The 12,405-nt window shown below is 44.7% G+C and overlaps 1 protein-coding gene across 2 annotated transcripts in view; it reads left to right on the top strand.

The window, feature by feature from the left end:
- ABCG1 (ATP binding cassette subfamily G member 1) overlaps positions 1-6,551 on the top strand; it is an 83,832-nt gene extending 77,281 nt beyond the window's left edge. For both annotated transcript variants that reach the window (XM_038760047.1, XM_038760046.1), the window contains exon 15: positions 257-6,551. In XM_038760047.1, the coding sequence (XP_038615975.1) occupies positions 257-485 (229 nt within the window). In that variant the 3' untranslated portion in view covers positions 486-6,551. The remainder of the gene's footprint in view (positions 1-256) is intronic.
- Positions 6,552-12,405: the final 5,854 nt, after the last annotated feature.

The following is a 12,405-nucleotide window of genomic DNA, read 5'->3' as shown; positions in this document are numbered from 1 at the left end:
TAAAAACAATATGAAGGTTCTTCTGGATTAAGGCACATTGATTAATCTTGGTTATGGGCAGGAAAACACAGAAGGGAAGGATTTAGAGCACTCAGGATAAGGAAAAGTGGAACAGAGAGGGTGGAACACGCCCTGAAATACATCCTCCACCCACCGTCTTTGTGTCTCAGCCTTCAGATTAGCCAGAACGTGTGGAAAGTCATTTGTCGTGTGGTGGTAATCCCTACTCTCCCTTCATCCTTACCCTTCTTCTCAGGTATGGGTTTGAGGGTGTGATTCTCTCCATCTACGGCTTGGATCGAGAAGATCTTCACTGCGACCAAGATGAAACCTGCCACTTTCAGAAGTCAGAGGCCATCCTGCGAGAATTGGATGTGGAAAATGCCAAACTTTACCTGGACTTTATTGTACTTGGAATCTTCTTCATCTCCCTTCGCCTCATTGCCTATTTTGTCCTGAGGTACAAAATCCGGGCCGAGAGGTAAAAGGACCCAATTCCAGTAGGGAGAGAAGTAGACTTCGCTGTAGAAGGCACTTGTTAAAATTGTCTCACAGGGGCAGGCCGGTGCCAGCTCCTCAGCAACTGTCCTGACCCAACTCCTAGAAACCATATTGGGTTTGTGGATGTCTAGTGTTCAGCTAATCAGTCCCGTTGGGCCGGGCCGCCCTCTCCTCCATTGCCCTTTCTAGCTTTAACTAGGAAGAAGACAGAGAAGGGAATTTTTACCATGCAGAATCAAAACTCCAACATGGTGCACCTTGCATGGTGATGGGAAGTGGGGTGGGTTTTATTTTTTTTCCCTCGTTTTTGCAAAGCCCTTCTTCGATGAGATGAACTTTTACTCTGGGAGTGGAATTACACAGTGACCTTTCCACGAAATGATTCTGTTTTGAAGGGTCCCCTGCACCATGTCATAAACCAGGGGCCAGATACAGAGTTGGGGGAATTGTCCCTTGTATTTTATTATTCAGAGTTTCATCTTTCTAAGGTTTTCTGTCTCTTGGCAACTGTTTCTACAAGGAGTCACTTTCCAAGCTGCAAGTGTGAAGATGTGTTAATGCTCCCACAGAAGTGTCTTTTTAATTCCATGGGGAAACATTATTCAGGGCAAAGAATGTAACTCTGACTGTCTAAAGGATTCTGGCATTTTATTCAATGAGCTGGTCTCACTTAGTCACAACTTGTCACTGGGTGGAAAAACACAAATTCACGGTGATGACTATGAATCTTTGAGCCACATGCTTAAAACAAATTATGGAAAACACTGAGGATCAAATTTTTTTCAAAATTTAGGGCTATAAAGATAGAACTTGGTTAGTTCCCTCCAAGTATTTTATCCTCCAGAGAGTTTACTTCTTATTTCAACCACTAAACCTTCCTAGCATCTAAAAGGAAAACCTGTTATGGTCCAGTGTGCTGTCCTTCAGGTTGATGGCTCTTTCTTTGTTCACCTTCTTCTACTTCAACTACCTCCAATGCAACTAGAAAAAAAAAAGTTAGCTCTCAGAGGTCAGTCTCATTGAAAACTGTGAAAGTTAAATCTTGGAGACCCCGATCACATCCCTGCCTAAGGCATTTACATTAAACCAGGCAAGGTTTTACTACCCAGCATTGGATATTCTCATTTTGTCAGAATCCTTATGCAGGGTTGACACTTGAGGGGCAAGGAGATGGGGGCAGTAAAGCTGGCCTGATACCCAGCAATGTAACCAGGGGTGATGCCCTCCCTCGCCCAGCCCAGGACAGCATCAAGTCAGAATCCCAGCTGGGTGGCTTAGTAGCAGAACTCCTGTCCTGGCACATTGTTTTGCATCTTAGTCTTGCCCATCATCAGTGGGCAAGTTGGGCTCAGGCCCCTTTCTGATCTCAGCTCACAGGCTGAGATCATTTCATGTGCCAGTTCTGTTGGTAAGACTACACTCCAAGGTCCAAAAGTTTGGATGAGTAATTGCTTTCTCAGATGGCCTGGGTTCTTTAAATACATTCAGGTATTTTCTGACCATTGGTAATGTGTCCTTAAATCAAAGACAATCCCTTCATGTGAATTCATGGCCTGATTCAAACCACAGAGTGGAAAACAGGTCCCAGGAGTGAACATTCCCATCAAAGTAAACTTCTATCTAGCAGGGACCAGGAGTCTCTCCTAATGTTGCATAATCTTAGGGCAACTAAACTGTTCTCCTTTAAATCAGGACTGCTTCTTGCAAGTGTTTGCCGTAGGACAGTGGATTTGTTTGGCGCTGATCTTTCCAATTTAGGTAATTTTACCCAAGAGCAGACTCTTGCAAAGTGGTCAGCTTCGCCTCTCTTGTGGGCCAGATTGAGATTCCAGTGGGCCTGGTTCAGCAGGATCCTGGTCCTGGGCCAAAGAAGGCTCCTTTGAATCTTCTCCAACACACACTGTGCTATCTTTACAAGCGCTTAGTACAGTGCTCTGTACACAGTAAGCGCTCAATAAATACGATTGAATGAATGATTGCCTTTCCCTCTCTGACGTGGCTGGGGTGTCTCTTAGCTTTAGTAGTAATTGTATCACACTCCCTCCTAAAATCAGGTGACCATTCACAGCACAGCTCTGAATCACCACCCACTTCTTTGTGTTTTTTCCAGAATCTTCAAAATACCAGACACCAGGCCCTGTAATCTTAATAGCTATAGAAAAAAAAAGTTAATTCTCTTAGAGAATTGGGGAAGTCTAATTTTACTGCAGCAGGTGTGATTTGCAAATTCTTGAAGGTCACCTTTCCACCCAGGAAGTTGTTTTAGGGGACTGAGTTTAGGTTTGTTGGCTAAAAACAGCCAAAATGAAACCTTTGTCTTTTGGCAAAAGTAGACTCAGAATTAAGAGGGCTGCTGGAGTTGCAGGATCTGATTTTTCCCTGAGAAATCTCAAGCTGATAAAAAAAACAGTATTAGGAAGAAGAAATTCATTGTTCATCTCCCAAATTGCTTTGGTTTGGAATGATGAAAGATTTTAATGTGCATCATTGCTGATTTGGGGCAGGAAGTTGAGCAAGATAATTCTTCTGTGGGTATTCTGCAGTCTGTAACCTAGAAGACAATGCAGAAGGTCCTTTGGTTTTCCACACAAAGCCACAAACAGTCCCCAGGGTGAAGGGCAAGGCTTTGCTGGTAGACTCTGACTAGTAGAAGAAACATAGATATGAATTCAGAATGTGAACAGTATTGTTTGAGTATTTTGTTAGAGATAGCCAACTGAAATATAAAGTATCGTCAAGTTAGAAATTAGTTGTGAAGAGTAACTTAGTTCAGTGTTACTCATCAGGTTTCTGCAGTTTGGTGCTTGTTGGGAATGGGCAAATCTCAGAAATAATGATTAGCTTCTCTACCCAGGACATTTTGGTGACAGTGCTTTTTGAAGCCTCAGCCTGTAATCTAGCTTTCTTGTTTTGTCTCAGATAGGATTTGTCAGCCCTTTGATTTTGTTGATGTGCATTCAGTGTAATGGCCTTATTAGAAGATGTGGCCTTGCTAATATCATCCGATGTTGTTTGGTTTTCCAAGTGAATGTTTCTTTCGAACCAATTTATTGTTCTTAACAATTCCTTCTAATGCTATACCTTAACATCTTAGCTAACCATTAAGGCATTTCTTCTGAAACTCGCCACTGTTATTCCCAAATTGAAAACATCAAAGGGATTTCCTTTTCTTTCTTTTTTATCCTTTTTTTTTTTCCTTTCCTGGATGTGGTTATAGAAACTCCTGGCCCCCTCTTCTCTTTCTGTGTGCCTGAGAAGGCAACATTTAAATTGTTACGGCAAGATTGTCAAACAAAAAATATTCTGCTTAAAAAAAAAGATTCCCCATATCTAGAACTTGTAGATTTGTACTTTGCCAAATGGCTTAGTACAGCCCTCTGCACACGCTCTGAATATTTCTTGTTCTTTCTCAAATTCCTAACCCTAACTTCTATACCTTCCTGTCTTGTGTTGAAGATCCCCCAAATTGATGAGGATAGGGACTTTGATTTGCATCAGGTATACCGGCTTATTCCACATTTTTTGCCTTGTTTCTTCTCCCTGTGATTACAATGGTCAATCAGTGGTATTTGAGTGCTTACTGAGTGCAAACACGGTACTAAGTGCTTGGGAGAGTCGAATATAACAAGTTTGATAGACACATTCCCCGCCCAATGGTCCTGCTCATTAGACAGGATGACTCATTCCAGTTCAGGGTGCAGGGAGGGGAACAATTCTGTCCTTTACCAGTGGGCTCTGGTGATGCAGAAAATCCATTTTTCTGGTCTTCTCATCATCAAAACTAGCTGTTGCTTGAGGGAGAAGTCTGTTCTTTGGGTTTTATGGGGAGAAATGTCCTTGAGTCATTATAAGACCCGTGATAACTCAATGGTATTTATTGAGGGCTTACTGTGGGCAGAGCATCGTACTAACCCCTTGGGAGAGTACACTACAACAGAGTTGTTAGACATGCTCTATGCCCTTGAGAAATTCAACTTTGTCATGCACCTATACCAGTGAGTTTAGAAGACTGGGGCCATATGGACGGGTGACTTCATCCTGATGTAGTGCTAGAAGAAGCTTTTCTTTATAGAACATGGGGATGGAGTGGGGTAGGGGAACAGGGAGGCCCTACCCTATGCATAACCCAATGTGGAATAGGAAGCCAAAAGAACTGGACTGATTTCAACCCTCCAGGGCAGTCCACCGAGGCAAAAAAACTCTCATGAACAAAGCATGAAGCCAGGAGATTGGTGAAATATTATTTCATGAATATTTACATTTGATCATAAACCAAGAAAAATTTATATTTGCTCCTCCTAGACCAAACAAAGCATAGAAATGTTACATTTGAAACAGATTGAAATACACTTTTGACACTTTGTTCTTCCCCGGCTCTACAATGAATGAGCATGGTACCCACGAGTCTCATTTTTAAGAGGTGGCAAGCGTAAACTTGAGGGTCCTTGTGAGCTGTGCTCTGCAGGATTCTTCCGGTTCAGGCGTGATCTTTGGAGACATGAATACGTGATTTGGTATACCACTTTTTACTCTGCAAGGTCAGCTAAGAACATGAAAGTCCCAGACAAACTTACTTTTCCATTGCATAAAAGGAATAAAATGCCAAATGTCATTACTTCAACGTAATAACATAGCAGGGGGCTTTGTGATGACTGTATAGTGCTGAGTAACAGCAGACCATCTCCATTGGGCATACTACAGCCCACCCCCAGGGCCCAGTTGTAATAGTTTAGATGAGTGTGTACATCATTGCCCTTTACACATCCAGCTGAATTCTTCACTGAAAAAATTGGGTCTGATGGAAAGATCTTTATGGCCTTGCCCTTTGCCTCTGTTTTGTGTGAAACTGCTAATGGATTTCGGGGAAACAGGGTGGACGATGACAAGGTGGGGAGAAGAGAAAGGAGTCTTTCATCTGAAGGAGTCCTTCCCCAGCCATGTGGGTTAGGAGTGCGTCATTAAGGCCAACCCAGTGTCCTCTTTGGATCTTTTACTGCCCTCACCTTCCAGGTGAAATCCCAGAGCTTGGACCCAGGTTCTCCCACTCAACCCATTGCACTTTGAGAGGGCAGGTGTTATCAATCCCCCACTAACTGCCAAAGGAGCGGTCTCAAGGCTCAGAGACAGAACTTGAATCCTTAGGGCCAGCAGTTACACAATTTATTAGCTCAAAGCCTTCATGCCCTGAAATTTCCAAAAATGCTTTTTTAATGATCGTGGTACCTTTTTTGTTGTTGCTGTTGAAAAGGCAATGGAATCCGGTCACTCTGACTGCAAGAAATTAGGCTGTGGGAGTTTAGCCCCTGAATGATTTAAGTAGTTTGGGGGCTAAGATGTTGGCAATTTTTAAGGCTTTATGATCTAAACTGCTAATGAAAATTAAAGTTATGAAGTTTCACATATTCTCCCTATTAGAGGTGGGGAAGGATCACATGTGTTTTAAAACATAGTGGAAGTAACTGACCCTCTCTCCTTAAGTTATTTTAGAATTATGGGTGCAGTACTTGATTCCAGTTGAGCTCTCAGTGAAATATTTCTCTTGATTTGGTTAGGAGTTATTTGAGTTTCCTTCTGTCCCTCCTCCAAAAAAGCAAGAATCAATGCAAGTAAACTTTTTAATCAGCGTGCAAAGGTTGCATATACTGTGTATCTCTGATAATTACATAATACCTGTTTTTATGATGCCATATGAATTTCTTTGAATCAACTTTGTTCTGTTTCTTTAGGAAATACTGCTGCTTGCACGCTGTGTTATATTTGCACTGTTGTAGATATTATATATATATATGTAAAGTTAACATTGTCTCTTTCAGGTCGCTTGTTACCTCTGTAGCTTGTACTCATTGGAACAATATACCTGAACAACTTTAGGATGTGGGGCATTCTAACTACATATTAAAAAAAAAGATGGTTCATGCTTTGTATATTTCTGTATAGTTAACTCCGGTAGAAGATTTGTACGTGCACCTTTTCCAGATTAGGGCTTTGTTTTCAGAAAATAGACATTTATGATAATGTGACAGAATCAAATAAACATTATTATTTTCAGACTTCTGCTTTTCTCTTTGTTCACACTTCACATGCCTTGGAGGTTGGATGTGGATGTAGTAATTCTTTTGTGTTGTACTCTCCCAAGTGCTTAGTAATAATAATAATAATAATAATGATGGTATTTGTTAAGTGCTTACTATGTCCCAAGCACTGTTCTAAGCACTGGGGTAGAGACAGGGTAATCAGGTTAATCCCCATTTTACAGATGAAGTAACTGAGGGCCAGAGAAATTAAGCGGCTTGTCCAAGGTCACACAGCAGACAAGGGGCAGAGCAGGGATTAGAACCCATGTCCCCTCACTCCCAAGGCTGTGCTCTTCCCACTAAGCCATGCTGCTTCTCTCCATCCTCTGCACATAATAAATGCTCAATAAATACCACTGATTGTTTGACTGGAGGGCCTCCGGGAGTTTTCCTCTCTGAACTGAAGGAAATTGGATCCTTTCCAAGTGCTGTGGAGGGGGCTCACTCTTCTGGCTGTTCTGATAGAAGCGACCACCTCAGGTTTGGCTTCCAGAAAATAAGGTTTTTTTTATGGTATTTGTTATGCCCTATGTGCCAAGCACTGGGGTAGATACAAGCTAATCAGGTTGGAAACAGTTCCTGTCTCACATGAAACTCACAGTCAATCTCCATTTTTACAGATGAGGTGGCCGAAGCACAGAGAAGTTGTGACTTGTGCAAGGTTACACAGAAGACAAGTGGCAGAGTAGGGATTAGAACCCAGGGTCATGGTATACCCATTAGGCAATGCTGCTTCTCCCATTAATGATAATAATGGTATTTAAGCGCTTAGTATATGCAAAGTGCTGTGTGCAGTAATTACTGAGTAATTAGTACACTGTTAAATACTCAATAAATGATTGAATGAACAAACAAACTAAGCACTGGGGAAGACATAAAATAATCAGGTCCCATGTGGGGCTTGCAGTCAAAGTAGTTGGGAGAACAGGTATTGAATCTGAGGAAATAGGCACAGAGAAGTTAAGTGGCTTCCCCAAGGTCACACAGCAGACATGAGGTAGAGTCAGGTTTAGAACCCAGATCCTCTGACTTCCATGCCCGTGTTCTTTCCACTAGGTCATGCTGCTCCTCAGCTCTCCCACCATTGAATAATAATTACGACTGAGGTGTTGCGTAGCACATCCGCCGTGCCAACTGCTGTGGGAGGTAGGAGATAATGAGATCTGACTCAGTCTCTGTGCCACAGGAGAGATCACAATCTCTAAGAGGTTGGGAGATCAGATGACATCACCATTAAAGTCCCCAAGATCCCACGCAACAGGTCAGTGACAGAGCTGGGACTTCTGTACTTCCCAAGCGCTTAGTACAGTGCTCTGCACACAGTAAGCGCTCAATAAATACGATTGAATGAAGGGGGCTCAAATCCAGATCTCTGGGCTGCCAGGGAGGTCGTGGAGGGCTTTAGGGGGAGACACACGTGAAGGAGGGGCATCGAGTCTCACCGAGGGGGTTGGTTCCCACCCAGGGGGTCCCCCCGGTCAGAGAAATGAGAGTAGTTGGGGGTACGACTCCTGGGAGGTACCCAAACATCACCAATCGGAGTGTGTGAGCACTCACAGACACATTACTTCCCCATCCGGATGCCCCAGAAGGCTTCTCATTTCATTCATTCATTCAATCGTCAAGCACTTAGTGTGTAGTAAGCGCTTGGGAGAGTATAATGCAGCAATAAAGGGACAATTCCCTGCTCCCAGTCTGGGTTGGAGGGGGGATAACCTCATCCCATTGGAGCCTCTGGTGGGGAGGCGGTTGGGACTCAGCTGTTCCCTGAGTTGCCCTAACGATGCCAATCTCCCTCACCTGCCCTAGTGCCTCGTGGGCTGTGGAGGAGGGCGGACGGGCCACCTGAGCTCGCTGTGACTATCTGCAGGACTCCCAGGAAGGCCAAAGCCTTCAAGGGACTTAAGACGGCTGAGCGGGTTGGGGTCACAGCCGTCTGAGGGTTTTTTTGGGGGGGTTTCTGTCAGAGCGGGTGGGCACTGTGCTGGCAAGGCCGCGGAGGCCTATGGGCGAGGAGTGGGCAAGATGGGGCTGAAGAAGGCGCCCAAACAAGACCCACAGGACAAGGCCCCTGGAAGTTTTACCTCAGGAACTCCGCTTTTGAACCACTATAGGCCCCAACCCGCCCCTCCGACGGCCACCAAGGTGGGCCCCGCTGCTGCTAGAGGTTGAGGGGTGTCAGCCTCCCCTCATGCACCCCGCCATTTCCTCAGGACCGGCCATACTTCACCCCATCACCCCGGGAGATGGGGGTGCTACAGGTGAGCCGCCACACGGAAGGCCGGGAGAGGAGGAGGAGGAGGGGTTCCGTCCACTCCTCAGATTTTCTAATATTATTATTGGTATTATTATTGTGCTGTCGAGTCAATGTGCTGAGAAGCAGTGTGGCTTAGTGGAAAGGCCACGGGCCTGGGAGTCGGAGGTCCTGAACTCTAATTCCTAGAGAAGCATAATTAATCAATCAATCGTATTTATTGAGAGCTTACTGTGTGCAGAGCACTGTACTAAGCGCTTGGGAAGTACAAGCTGGCAACATATAGAGACAGTCCCGACCCAACAGTGGGCTCACAGTCTAGAAAGAACACGGGCTTTGGAGTCAGTCGTCAAGGGTTCAAATCCAGGCTCCGCCGATTGTCAGCGGGGTGACTTTGGGCAAGTCGCTTAACTTCTCTGTGCCCCAGTTACCTCATCTGTAAAATGGGGATTAAGACCGTGAGCCCCCCCGTGGGACAGCGTGGCTCAGTAGGAAAGAGCCCGGGCTTTGGAGTCAGAAGTCATGGGTTCAAATGCCGGCTCTGCCAATTGTCAGCTGGGTGACTTTGGGCAAGTCGCTTAACTTCTCTGTGCCCCAGTTACCTCATCTGTAAAATGGGGATTAAGACCGTGAGCCCCCCGTGGAACAACCTGATCACCTTAAAACCTCCCCAGCGCTTTGAACAGTGCTTTGCACATAGTAAGCGCTTAATAAATGCCATCAAAAAACCCCCAATCACCTTGTAACCTCCCCACCGTTTAGAACAGTGGTTTGCACACAGTAAGCGCTTAATAAATGCCCTTATTATTATTCATTCATTCAATCGTATTTTTTGAGCGCTTACTGTGTGCACAGCATGTACTAAGCGCTTGGAAAGTACGATTCGGCAACAGAGACAAGCCCTACCCAACAACGGACTCACAGTCTAGAAGGGGGAGACAGACAACAAAATCACATCAAAATAGATAAACAGAAGTATAGATATAGACACATCATTAATAAAATAGAGTAATATGTACAATCAATCAATCGTATTTGAGCGCTTACTGTGTGCAGAGCACTGTACTAAGCGCTTAAATACATTTTTGTACAAATATACACCAGTGCTGTGGGGCGGAGAAGGGGGTAGAGCAGAGGGAGGGAGTAGGGGCGATGGGGAGGATCAGTAGAGGCAGCTCTGCCACCCATCAGCTGTGTGACTTCGAGCAAGTCATTTAATAATAATGGCATTTGTTAAGCGCTTACTATGTGCCAAGCACTGTTCTAAGCCCCGGGGGACATACAAGGTTATCAAGGATGTCCCAGGTGGGGCTCAAAGTCTTCATCCCCATTTTACAGATGAGGTAACTGAGGCACAGCGAAGCTAAGTGAGTTGCCCAAAGTCACACAGCAGACAGGTGGCGGAACCGGGTTTAGAACCCACGACCTCTGAGTTCCAAGCCCGGCTGTTCCTACTGAGCCACGCTGCTTCTCCTTTATCTGTAAAATCCCGTTTTGTAAAAGGGGGAATAAGACCGAGCGCCCCACGAGGGACAACCTCATTACCTTGTATCTACCATAGCGCTTAGAACAGTGCCTGGCACATAGTAAGAGCCTAATCCATCAATCGTATTGAGCGCTTACTGTGTGCAGAGCACTGTACCAAGCGCTTGGGAAGTACAAGTTGGCAACATATAGAGACAGTCCCTACCCAACAGTGGGCTCACAGTCTAAAAGGGGGAGACAGAGAACAAAACCAAACATACTAACAAAATAAATAGAATAGATATGTACAAGTTAGAGTAATAAATATGTACAAACATATATACAGGTGCTGTGGGGAATCAATCAATCAATCGTATTTATTGAGCGCTTACTATGTGCAGAGCACTGTACTAAGCGCTTGGGAAGTACAAATTGGCAACACATTGGAGACAGTCCCTACCCAACAGTGGGCTCACAGTCTAAAAGGGGGAGACAGAGAACAGAACCAAACATACCAACAAAATAAAATAAATAGGATAGAAATGTACAAGTAAAATAAATAAATAAATAAATAGAGTAATAAATATGTACAACCATATATACATATATACAGGTGCTGTGGGGAAGGGAAGGAGGTAAGATGGGGGGATGGAGAGGGGGAGAGGAAGGAAGGGGCTCAGTCTGGGAAGGCCTAACAAGTGCCATCATCATCTTCATTATTTATTGAGCGCTTACTGTGCACTAAGCGCTCGGGAGAGTGAGGGGACTCGCCAAGATGGTCCATCCTCCGGCTGTCCGCACAGACCCATTCGGCCCCGTAGTTCCCGGTGTGGGGAACGGGTTGTTCCCTGGAGGGTTTGGGGGTTTTTTTTGAAGCACGTGCCCTGGACTTGGGCTATCTATTGGACGTCTGGGGCTACGCTTTGAAGTCCCTGGTTGGAAAGGCCTAAAGCCTGGTGGGCGCCACTCGGTTATTCCACTAGGCGGCGCCATTCCGTCACTAAACGCAGATTCCGGGATCTTTCCTGCTGGAGGTCAAATCCCGCGGCCGAGGGATTTGGGAATTCGTCTTGGGGAATGTCGTTGCCTTTGATAAGTAGAAGGTGTTGGATTTTTTATCATTATCATTGCTATTAGTAATAATACCATTAACAATCTTAAGACTGTAAGCCCACTGTTGGGTAGGGACTGTCTCTATATGTTGCCAATTTGTACTTCCCAAGCGCTTCGTACAGTGCTCTGCACATAGTAAGCGTGCAATAAATACGATTGATGATGATGATAATATCAGCATGTTTATCGGCAATGGCAGCGGCCTTTAACATATACTGGCATCCAAACCTCTTCGAGCAAAGCTGATTTATGTTCCGTTAATATCAATCAATCGTATTTATTGAGCGCTTACTGTGTGCAGAGCACTGTACTAAGCGCTTGGGAAGTACAAGCTGGCAACATATAGAGACAGTCCCTACCCAACAGTGGGCTCACAGTCTAGAAGGGGGAGACAGAGAACAAAACCAAACATACTAATAAAATAAATAGAATAGATAGGTACAAGTAAAATAAATAAATAGAGTAATAAATATGTACAAACATATACAGGTGCTGTGGGGAAGGGGAGGAGGTAAGATGCGGGGGATGGAGAGGGGGACGAGGGGGAGAGGAAGGAAGGGGCTCAGTCTGGGAAGGCCTCCTGGAGGAGGTGAGCTCTCAATAGGGCCTTGAAGGGAGGAAGAGAGCTAGCTCTTTAATACTGTCCCAGTGATCCCACATTTCCACCTGGGATCCGAGGCATCAGTTTCACTTGCCTGCATGGCAATAGTGAATCAGGCCAATTTGAGAAAAGGCATCGAGAAATGGAGATGTGAGTCTTCACAAAGTGCAAGTGTGTGTCCTTGGATGGGGCATAATCAACCTTATGACATTGATCCGTTGTGATTAAGACGCTTTTGGTTAATGTTTAAATTCTACATTAGCATCTAAAAGAGAAAGAACACCGGGCCCTTTCATTTCTCCGTTGTGAGAGAACCATTAGGCTAATTAGCCCAAGCCCCATGAAAATACTATTTTTAGTAGGTGGTGGCATCAGTGTGCATTTGAGAGATGCCTGAG

Source organism: Tachyglossus aculeatus, chromosome 18, assembly GCF_015852505.1.
Source record: "Tachyglossus aculeatus isolate mTacAcu1 chromosome 18, mTacAcu1.pri, whole genome shotgun sequence".
NCBI lineage: Eukaryota > Metazoa > Chordata > Mammalia > Monotremata > Tachyglossidae > Tachyglossus > Tachyglossus aculeatus.
Note: the sequence above shows the minus strand (reverse complement) of the source record. Positions and strands in the feature narration are given on the sequence as shown.